The sequence below is a fragment of the Portunus trituberculatus genome, chromosome 41 (genome assembly GCF_017591435.1).
Source record: "Portunus trituberculatus isolate SZX2019 chromosome 41, ASM1759143v1, whole genome shotgun sequence".
NCBI lineage: Eukaryota > Metazoa > Arthropoda > Malacostraca > Decapoda > Portunidae > Portunus > Portunus trituberculatus.
This window is the reverse complement of record NC_059295.1, coordinates 42,209,822-42,222,000: the sequence shown is the minus strand read 5'-3', so window position 1 is coordinate 42,222,000 and position 12,179 is coordinate 42,209,822. Positions and strand designations below refer to the sequence as shown.

Sequence of the window (12,179 nt, the reverse complement as noted above, 5' to 3'; positions counted from 1 at the left end):
CTCGATGGTGCTGCGCTTGTGAACATGCTGAAGCCAGTTGTTTGCACAACATTCAATGACTATGCAGACAAAGTCTTCTTGCCTTACATTGAAAAGCAGCTGGAGCGAGCAGACAGGGTGGATATAGTGTGGGACCAGTACCTTGAGAACAGCTTGAAGTCTGAAACCAGAAAGCGCCGCGGAAAGGGATCAGACGCCGGGTTCAAGGAACAACAACTTACCTGGCAACTGGCAGCAGTTTCTGAGACTTGATGCAAACAAGCAGGAACTGTTCACATTCCTGGCTAGATGCACAATGAAAATGCAGCACCGACCAGATGGAAAGCAGCTTGTTGCCACCCTAGGTGATGGTGTTCTTTGCAATCCACCAGATGAAAGCATCACTGCAGCACTGAGCCCTGTACTCAGGAAGAAGCCGACACAAGAATGCTGCTGCACACTGCTGATGCTGTCCGACAAGGATGCCAGAAGATTGTCCTGCGTACAGTTGATACCGATGTGGTGGTCCTGTCAGTCGCTGCAGTGCCAAGGCTACACTTAAAGCACCTGTGGATTGCTTTTGGGACTGGCCAGAACTTCAAATACATACCTGCCGACGAAATAGCATCTCGCATTGGTCCTGAAAGAGCCACTGCTCTACCTATGTTCCATGCTTACACAGGGTGTGATGTCGTCTCATCCTTCACCAGAAGAGGAAGAAGCTAGCATGGCAGACCTGGAATGCCTTTGATGATGTAACAGCCACGTTTGGTCTCCTGTGCGATGCTCCTGGAGAGATAGATGATGAAGCTATGACCATGCTGGAGCACTTCACAGTCTTCCTGTATGACCGCACCAGTGACCTGGACAGCATTGACGAAGTGCGCCAGCATCTCTTCACCAAGCGGGGCATGCCAATGGAATCGCTGCCGCCAACGAGAGCTGCACTGGTGCAGCATGCCAAGAGGGCAGTCTACCAGGCTGGCCACATCTGGGGGGCAAGCCTTTACTGCCGCTCCTGCCCTTCCATCTCCAGGAGACTGGGGTTGGACAGAGCCACCAGACTGGAAGCCACTGTGGACTACCCTTCCTGAGGCCAGCATCTCCTCTCGAGAGCTGCTGTGCTGTGGCTGCAGAAAAGGTTGCAGAGGTCACTGCAAGTGCAACAAGGCGGCCTTGAGGTGTACTGCTCTCTGCCAGTGTGGAGGTGACTGTGAAAACTAACAGTGACACTCACTGGGGCTATCGGCTGAGGCTCGGGTGTGTACGGTACTGGACCGTCAGTGTATAGTTTGTGTAGTAATGACATTTTGTACCCCACTCTTTGTGTATTGAGTGTATTGTACGAGTGTATTGTGTACCACTATGTATTACCTACATATAGGGCTCAAGTTCGCGTAACGGTTCAGCTTTGTTTACGTATTTTTTGAAGTAGGTTGTCCATATTCAACATATTATTAGGCCTTTCTCAGGGTCAGCAACCGCCTGATGACGGTCGGAGATTGACTCGACCGAGCGATACTATGGTAATAAAACTTACCGAGGACAAAAATCCGAAAAAATATGATGTTTTGGGTAAAAAAGGGGTATTTCCCCCTATTTTCGCAAAAATTGTCATTTTAAGGTCAACCAAGGTCATCATAGGTCATCATAGGTCAAATATGTAGTTACCCTCAGAACGTCATAATAAATATCTTATTAATCTGAAAGCATTTAATCCACTTTTAAACACGTTATGCTGACAAAATTACCCTGAATTAGGTTATGTACATTTTACTGGCGGCCATATTGGAAAATGGCTGCCATTCGCCTCCTGGGCAGAGTTCATGATGGCCCCATATCTGAAAATCATCATATAGGCCTAGCCTAACTTTCTGCCAAATGTCATGCTTTTAACCCAAAATGAACAATTTAGTCATATATCCGCCTAGCTATTTACCTAGTTGTAGTTTTACAGGGCCTGGGCTTTATGCTCGTGTGGCCCCGTCTCCATATCTACACTTATCCAACCTTACTTTAAAAGTATGCACACTCGTTGCAGACACTACTTCTTCATTTAAACTGTTCCACGTCTCAATACATCTTTGTGGGAAACTATATTTTTTAACATCTCTCAGACATCTTCCTTTTCTCAGCTTTTTACTATACGATCTTGTGCTTCCAATGTCATATTCTTCTCTCAGGATCAGTTTCTCATTATCCACTTGGTCCATTCCATTGGTCAATTTATAAACTTGTATCAGATCTCCTCTCTCTCTTCTTTGTTCCAGGGTTGGCAGATCCATAGCCTTTAGTCTCTCCTCATATGTCATCCCTTCAAATTCTGGAACCATTCTTGTAGCCATTTTTTGTAGTCTCTCCAACTTTCTTATGTGTTTCTTTTTATGAGGGGTCCACACTACTCGTGCATATTCCAATCTGGGTCTTATTATAGTACTTATCAATTTCTTCATCATTTCTTTGTCCATGTAGTGAAATGCTTTTTTTTTTTTTTTTTTTTTTACATTACAAGGGCACTGGCCAAGGGAAAACAAAGTGTTGGAAAAAAAAAAATCCGCTGGTTGCCAGGCCCTGTTAAGAGGAAAGTAGGAGAAGAGAAAAACAAAAAATCTAAAAGGAGGGTCCAGTTAACGTAAGAGGTGTCTTGACACTCCTCTTTTGAAAGAGTTTAAGTCATAGGCAGGTGGAAATACAGACACAGGTAGAGAGTTCCAGAGTTTACCAGTGTAGGGAATGAAGGAGTGAAGATACTGGTTAACTCTTGCATTAGGAAGATGGACAGAATAGGGATGAGAAGAAGTAGAGAGTCTTGTGCAGCGAGGCCGCAGGAGGGGGGAAGGCATGCAGTTAGCAAGTTCAGAAGAGCAGACAGCATGAAAACAGCGGTAGAAGACAGATAAAGATGCAACATTGCGGCGGTGACTTAAAGAATCAAGACAGTCAGTTAGAGGAGAAGAGTTGATAAGACGAAAAGCTTTAGATTCCACCTTGTTTAGTAAAGCTGTGTAGAGGAGAGGGGAAGTTGAGTGTTATTGAAGAAGAGAGGATAGTTGTCTGGAAGGTTATGTCGAGTAGATAGTTGTAGAAATTGAGTTTTTGAGGCATTGAACAAAACCAGGTTTTCTCTGCCCCAATCAGAAACAAGTGAAAGATCAGAAGTTAGGCGTCCTATAGCATCTCGCCTTGAGTCATTTAATTGTTGTTGGGTTGGGCGTCTGTTGAACGCTGTTGAATAATGCAAGGTGGTATCATCAGCATAGGAGTGGATAGGGCATTGAGTCAGATTTAGGAGATCATTGATGAATAATAGAAAGAGAGTGGGTGATAGGACAGAACCCTGTGGAACACCACTGTTGATAGTTTTAGGGAAGAACAGTGACCGTCTACTACAGCAGCAATAGAACGATCGGAAAGGAAACTGGAGATGAAGGTACAGAGAGGATAGAATCCGTAGGAGGGTAGTTTAGAAATTAAAGATTTGTGCCAGACTCTATCGAAGGCTTTCGATATGTCAAGGCCGACAGCAAAGGTTTCACCGAAGTCCCTAAAGAGGATGACCAAGATTCAGTTAGGAAAGTAAGAAGATCACCAGTAGATCTGCCTTTACGGAAACCATACTGGCAATCAGAGAGAAGGTTGTGAGCTGATAGATGCCTCATTATCTTCCTATTAAGGATAGACTCAAAGGCTTTAGAAAGGCAGGAAATCAAAGCTATAGGGCGGTAGTTAGAAGGATTGGAGTGGTCACCTTTTTTAGGGACAGGTTGAATGTGAGCAAACTTCCAGCAAGAAGGATAAATAGAAGTAGAGAGACACAGATGAAAGAGTTTGACCAGGCAGTGAGCGAGTTCGGAAGCACAGTTTTGAGAACAACAGGAGGGACTCCATCCGGACCGTAAGCCTTCCGAGAATCAAGGCCAGAGAGGGCCAGGAAAACGTCTTTATAAAGAATTTTAATTTTAGGGATGAAGTAGTCAGAGGGTGGAGGAGTAGGAGGAATATGCCCAGAATCATCCAAAGTTGAGTTGGTAGCAAAGGTTTGAGCGAAGAGTTCAGCTTTAGAAAAAGAAGAGACAGCTGTAGAGCCATCTGGATGAAGTAAAGGAGGGAAAGACGAAGAAGTAAAGTTGTTAGAGATATTATTGGCTAGATGCCAGAAATCTCGAGAGGAGTTAGAATTGGAAAGACTTTGACATTTTCTATTGATGAAAGAGTTTTAGTAAGTTGGAGAATAGATTTGGCATGATTACGGGCAGAAATATATAGGGCATGAGTTTCAGCAGTTGGATGGCTACGGAACCGTTTGTGAGCCGCCTCTCTATCATTGACAGCACGAGAACAAGCAGAGTTAAACCAAGGCTTTTTAGCTTTAGGGTTAGAGAAAGTATGAGGAATGTATAGCTCCATGCCAGAGATAATCACCTCTGTTATGCGCTCGGCACAAAGAGAAGGATCTCTGACATGAAAACAATAATCATCCCAAGGAAATCAGAATAGTACTGCCTTAGTTCCTCCCACTTAGCAGAGTTAAAATGCCAGAAGCACCTCCGCTTAGGCGGGTCCTGAGGCTGCACTGGAGTGATAGAACAGGTAACGGAAATTAGATTGTGGTCGGAGGAGCCCAACGGAGAGGAAAGTTTAACAGAGTAAGCAGAAGGGTTGGAGGTTAGGAAAAGATCAAGAATGTTGGGCGTGTCTCCAAGGCGGTCAGGAATACGGGTAGGGAACTGCACTAGCTGCTCTAGGTCATGAAGGATAGCAAAGTTGAAGGTTTGTTCACCAGGTTGGTCAGTGAAAGAAGATGAAAGCCAAAGCTGGTGGTGAACATTGAAATCCCTAAAATGGAGATCTCAGCAAAAGGAAAGTGAGATAAGATGTGCTCCACCTTGGAAGTCAAATAGTCAAAGAATTTTACATAGTCAGAGGAATTAGGTGAGAGGTATACAGCACAGATGAATTTAGTTAGAGAGTGACATTGAAGTCTTAGCCAGATGGTAGAAAATTCTGAAGATTCAAGATTGTGGGCACGAGAGCAAGTGGTGTCGTTACGCACGTATGCGCAACATCCAGCTTTGGATTGAAAATGAGGATAGAGCAAGTAGGAGGGAACAGAAAAGGGCTGCTGTCAGTAGTCACAGACAACTGTGTTTCAGTTAGGAAGAGAAGATGAGGTTTAGTAGAGGAGAGGTGGTGTTCCACAGATTGAAAATTAGAACGAAGGCCACGAATGTTGCAGAAATTGATAGTGAAAGTATTAGATGAAGTGTCAAGACACCCAAGGTCGACAGCAGAGGGCAGTCCGACCTGGGGACATTTATGGTCCCCTCCCCAGAGGGGGACTCCGAGGCAGGGCGTGGTGAAGCCATTATTAAATTTTGATTTGAAGAGAGTGTAAAAGTGTAAGGTGTTGTAGTGTAGTGTAGGAAGTAGTAGAAGTTGTCTTTAGAGGGCAGGCTGCAGCTGCTCAATTGTATAAATGAGACCACAAAGGGAACCGGGAAGAGAGGACACGGGGAATCACTCAGTCTGCAGCACTGCCTACATCCCCGTAAGTACCTCTCCTGGAGTATTCCACCGGGCGGCAGGTGACTACTGCCTACTCCAGCTACTCCAATATTCCTTAGCAAATTATATGTTTCTCTAAAATTCTATCAATATGGCTTACCGGTTGATTGTTTTCTTCCATCATCACTCCTAAGTCCTTATCCTTTTTTACTTTCTCTAGTTCTACTCCATCTCCCATCTTATAGATTCCCACGGGTCGTCTTTCACTCTTTCCCATTTCCGTGACATGGCTTTTGTTCACATTGAATTCCATTTCCCACTTTTTACTCCATTCCCAGACCTTATTTAGGTCTTCTTGCAGTATTTCACAATCCTCCTTTTGCTTTATAACTCTGCACAGTTTCGTATCATCTGCAAACAGATTTATGTAGCTGTTTACTCCTTCTGGCATGTCGTTAATATAAATGAGGAAAAGTATTGGTGCCAATACTGACCCCTGTGGCACTCCGCTTTCTACTGCTCTCCACTTGGACTTCATATCTTTAACTATAGTCTGACCAGCCTTAATTTACGGCCATGGGGGTGCAAGCGTCTCTGTACAGTGTTGCCACGTTTTCACTACTGTTCTGTTATCTCTCTCTCTCTCTCTCTCTCTCTCTCTCTCTCTTACTAAAGAATCAAAGGTAAGCAGAGTCATTTATATTGTATATATACATATATATATATATATATATATATATATATATATATATATATATATATATATATATATATATATATATATATATATATATATATATATATATATATATATATATATATATATATATATATATATATATATATATATATATATATATATATATATATATATATATATATATATATATATATATATATATATATATATATATATATATATATATATATATATATATATATATATATATATATATATATATATATATATATATATATATATATATATATATATATATATATATATATATATATATATATATATATATATATATATATATATATATATATATATATATATATATATATATATATAGTGTACGAGGTCAGTCACATCGCCACCACAATGTGTCAAGGCCACCAACTGGGTGTGGAAGAGTTGCCGCTCACAAGTGAAAAATGCTTCTTTTTTTCACTTAGGTATTGGCATATACCTACTATTTTGTAAAAATAGAAACTACACATTAGCTTGGCTTACGAATTATGAATGCGATTATGCCTCACCCTTGAAATTACTGTAAAAGCCAGTAAATGTGAGCATTTTATCTTATAATTATAACAACATCTGGTACTACAAGCCTGGCCAGGCTGGGTTCATCAGTATTGCCGCCACTCACAAGACCAACTATTTTTTTTTTACTTTGGATAATAGATTATTTCTTTTTTCCATGCTCATTATCTTATATCTGTAACGCTGATATTATTACACACCCTAAACATACGCTAAGTACCATTATAAGTTACTACAGTTGATGTCAGCAACACTGTTGAATATGTATGCCATGTTTGTATGGTACTATATAGTTTTTTTATGCATATGATGGTTACTGTTGATTCAGCCATCTATATACACAAGTCAAAATTTTATACATCTGAATTGATGGTACTTGCGATGCCTTGTACACCAATAACTTCCATTTCACATCACATTTTTTGGAAACGTGTCAGCACTGTAGAGTTCCCCTCGCCCCCCCATAGCCGTAAATTAAGCTCGGTCAGACTATACCATCCTTATTTCTCTCCCCTCAAATAATTTTTCATCCATCTCAATGTGCTTCCTTTTAAGCCACCCTTCTCCTCTAACTTCCACAGTAATCTTGCATGCGGCACTTTGTCAAATGCCTTTTTTAAATCCAAATAAATATAGTCAACCCATCCCTCTCTCTCTTGTACTCTATCAACTATTCTAGAATAGAAACTCAATAAATTAGTTACACACGACCGTCTTTTTCTAAAACCAAATTGGCTATTTGATATTAATTTTTTGTCTTCAAGGAACTCGATCCATTGTTTCTTTATTATTCTTTCACACATCTTGCATATTACACTAGTTAGTGATACCGGTCTGTAATTTAAAGGTTCTTCCTTCCTTCCGCTCTTGTATATGGGAACCACCTCAGCTCTTTTCCATTCTACTGGTACTGTTCCATTTTCTATTGAGCATTTTATGATGTTGTATATAGGACTTGCTAGTTTTTCCCTACATTCTTTCAGTATTCTGCCTGAGACTTCATCCGGTCCCATTGCCTTCTCTTCATCCAGTTCCTTCATTAACTCTTTTATTTCAAGCTTGGTTACTTTAATCTCTTTCATATAGACTCTCTCTCTATTACCCTGTGGCCTTTTAAATTTAGATTCCTTAGTGTGTGTGTGTGTGTGTGTGTGTTTACTTAGTTGTATTTAGCTAGTTGTATGTTACAGTGTTCGAGCAGGGCTCATAGTGACCTGTCTCTATGTCTACATTTATCCAACTTCTTAAATTTGTGCACACTTTTGTTATTACGATCTCATCACTTAATCCATTCCAGATGTCCAATGTCCTATGTGGGAAACTGAACTTTTTAATGTTCCTCAAACACTGACTTTTCATAATCTTCTTGGAATGTCCCCTTGTTGGTCTATCTCCAATCTCCGTTAGTGTTACAAGGTCTTGTCTATCTATCTCTTCCATACAGTTTACTAACTTATACATCATTATTAGGTCTCCTCTTTCCCATCCATCCTTCAAGGGGCCTTGGGGACAGTGGGGCTCTCCAATTACATGGGTTCAATTCCTGGCCACGGTCCAAGAGTGAAGGGCTTCCTCTCTGGGTAACATTTCCCAAACTGGTGAGCTTTCAGATAGGTCTCCTTTAGCCCATAAATAATCCATATTTCATATATATATACACACACACACACACACACACACACACACACACACACACACACACACACACATATATATGTATGTATTTATATATATATATATATATATATATATATATATATATATATATATATATATATATATATATATATATATATATATATATATATATATATATATATATATATATATATATATATATATATATATATATTCTCTTGTTTGCAGGCGATATTGAAGGCGTGAGCAACTTCAGCATTGTTAAGTTTTTGCTGAGCTTTCTCTATTTGTCTTATTAATTCTTTGTTGTGAGCTAAGAGACAAATTTCTCTATTTGTCTACTATTAATAATATATATGTTATACAGCACCCCGTTAACGGTTTACACAACAAAATTTTGCTATAACGAAAGTTTCATTTACTACCATCTGCTCGTTTAACGAACATGCTTTAACGAAGTTTTATATACACTCAACCTCGATTTGCGGACTAAAAGGGAAGGCTTGTCCGGGAATGGCAAATGTCCGGCAATGGAAAATGTCCGGGGTCTACACTTTACCCTATACAGGTTATACCGGAATAACGGCAAAAATATATATATATATATATATATATATATATATATATATATATATATATATATATATATATACAGGCAACTTTGCACCAGATGTGGAAGACAAAGAAAGAAAAATAAAAGAAAGGCAGGATCAGGAAGAATAGAAGTAACAGGAGGTTCGACGACCATCATCATCATCATCTCACCACGTGGGGCGTAACACATGCCAATGCCGGACACACATCTGTACTGTTTTTTATTAGCAACTGTAGATAATTTTGCTATAACGCAGACTTGTGTAAGTTTCACGTGTATTTATCTATACCGATCTGTCTTTGAAATCGAACACCAAACTCTTGTCCGGCTTTAAATCCGGCAAATGGAGGTTTTATCCAGGTAATTTTTCAAAATTTGAAAGCCCCACTGTTTCATGCAAGCTGACAGGCTTTTGAATACATCAGGAGCTGCTGGTACTAAGGCCTGCCTCAGGAGAAATCCTGACACACCTGTAGAATAAAGATCAAGATCAAGCCTCTCGTGGACAACACAGGCTCTGCCGATACAAAGGCCTGACTCAGAAGAAATCCTGTGTCACCTGTAGCATCAAGATCAAAATCAAGATCACACGCACCACTCACTGCCCAGTCAAAGCATAACAGCGTCACCAGCAGCTTATCTTCCTTAGTTCAACTTACCACCAAAACACCCTGCAATGTGGCCTAACGTTCCTAAGAAGACCAGGAAGTGTCTTACTCTCGAAGTGAAGCTGGGTATTATTCACAGACAAGAGAAAGGCCAGAAAACTAATAACATTGCTTCCCACCATGGCTTGACTCCATCTACTGTCTACTATTTTCAAGTCAAGAGACTCTATTAAGAAGGCTAGTGAGACCTCATCTTCCTTGCAAGCTAAAGAACCACCAGAACTCGTGACTCTACAATGGATAAAATGGAAAGCCTTGTGGAAATGTGGTACATAAGTTTTGTATGCAGTACCATGATGCGCACTTTGTTTACATTCCACAGGTTGCCGGTTAGTGTATTTCCCGTTTCACTCTCCCTCCCTTCATAAAGTTAAGATCATCAACATTATAAAGTTACGTACATACATACATTAGTGTACATTATAATGCCTTAAATTAAACTACCTAAATGTTTAACTTCATAATTTTTACTTTCATTAAACCTTTTACTGTACTATGATGCATTCTCACTTTGCTTACTCTCAATGGAAGTTCAAACCAGGGGTTAAACTTGTTATAATCGGTTCGCTTAACGAAGTTTCGCTTAACGAAGTGTTTTTTAGGAACGTAACCCCTTCGTTAAACGGGGGTTGCCTGTATATATATATATATATATATATATATATATATATATATATATATATATATATATATATATATATATAAAGTCCCGGGTTACGTCGGTCTCAAGTTACGTCAAACTCGTAGTTACGTCAGTCCACTATAAGGCAATTTAAAATTTTAAAAAATTGAAAATTTATAAATCGTAAAGCTCGGGATTTATTGTTATTGTTGGTGGTTGCCCGTCACACCACCCACCTCACACTTGAATACAATAACATCCTGCCTCAGTTCCACCACACCGTCGCCCCTGGCAAGAGTGTTATCCTACTTCTGCGTTTACTGACTCAAGTTCTTAGTATCTTGCTCAATGGCACCAAAGAGAAAACTCCTTAGTGACAGCAGTGATGCTAAGAAAAGGAAAACCATTACGCTACAAGAAAAAGAGGACGTAATTAAAGACATGAGAAGGGAGGCAGCAGCTGTGTGTGAGGGAGTGAAGAAGAAAATGGGAAGCCCGTTGCCATGACAACGGGGAAGTTGACGACCTTAAGGGTTCGCGCACCCATCACAACAATAACAACTCTGGAGCCTCGCCTGGGCCACACGACACTCGCAGCTCACTTGCACCGTTTGCACCTGTCTGCTGATCCCTATTGCCCTTTCCTATTGCATTTCCTGCCCCGCTGCCCACGCTTCTACTCCCACCGCACTGCACTACGCTCCCAGCTGTCTGCCCTGGGCGTCACAACATTCGACCTGCCCACCCTCCTGGCGGCTTCAGGGCCACCCCTCTCGGCAACCTGCTGTCCTTCGCATTCGTGGCCCTAATCAACAACAAAAACAAACTTGTTTCATATTCCTATATAGTTGTAAATAATATAACAATATAATCTTTAACTTACCTGAATGACCATAAACAATGATTGGTTGAAAACTCGATAATATGCTTTGAAATGTCGAGTTCGTACAAAATCGACATATGTCATGTTTCAGGAAACTCGAGTTACGTACAAAATCGACTTATGTCATGTTTCAGGAACGTAGCTCTGGCGTAAACCGAGACCTTATGTATATATATATATATATATATATATATATATATATATATATATATATATATATATATATATATATATATATATATATATATATATATATATATATATATATATATATATATATATATATATATATATATATATATATATATATATATATATATATATATATATATATATATATATATATATATATATATATATATATATATATATATATATATATATATATATATATATATATATATATATATATATATATATATATATATATATATATATATATATATATATATATATATATATATATATATATATATATATATATATATATATATATATATATATATATATATATATATATATATATATATATATATATATATATATATATATATATATATATATATATATATATATATATATATATATATATATATATATATATATATATATATATATATATATATATATATATATATATATATATATATATATATATATATATATATATATAAATCAAACAGGTGTTTTCTAAGATAGAAACTAGAAGACTTACGGGGTTTCCAATGCCTTCTTCAAAAAGGCATTGCGCTCTTTCATCAGCTGTCGCTCCATTCTGTCCAAATTAGGGAAGCGAATACCAGCTATAGGAAGAGGTAGTAGTGCTGGGGGAACTGAGGGCAGCAGCAATAATAGTGTTGGCAGCTATGGTAGCCAAAGTATGTTTCCAGTTCACTTTGGGGACACAACGTGGTAGTGATATGGTTGGTTGTGGTGATGCAGCCCTTGAAGAGTCCAACTGAGTGAGTCACTGGCATCCTTTTCTCCAAGTTGCTAGGATGATTTCTGTAACACTGTAA

At 38.8% G+C, this 12,179-nt stretch overlaps 1 protein-coding gene across 1 annotated transcript in view; it reads right to left on the bottom strand.

Moving 5' to 3' along the window:
• The window catches only part of LOC123516630 (transcription initiation factor IIE subunit beta-like), a 73,131-nt gene that overhangs the window by 50,622 nt on the left and 10,330 nt on the right, over window positions 1-12,179 (bottom strand). Inside the window, exon 3 of the mRNA XM_045276205.1 lies at window positions 11,876-12,173. Within this exon, the coding sequence (XP_045132140.1) occupies window positions 11,876-11,934 (59 nt within the window). The 5' untranslated portion in view covers window positions 11,935-12,173. The remainder of the gene's footprint in view (window positions 1-11,875; window positions 12,174-12,179) is intronic.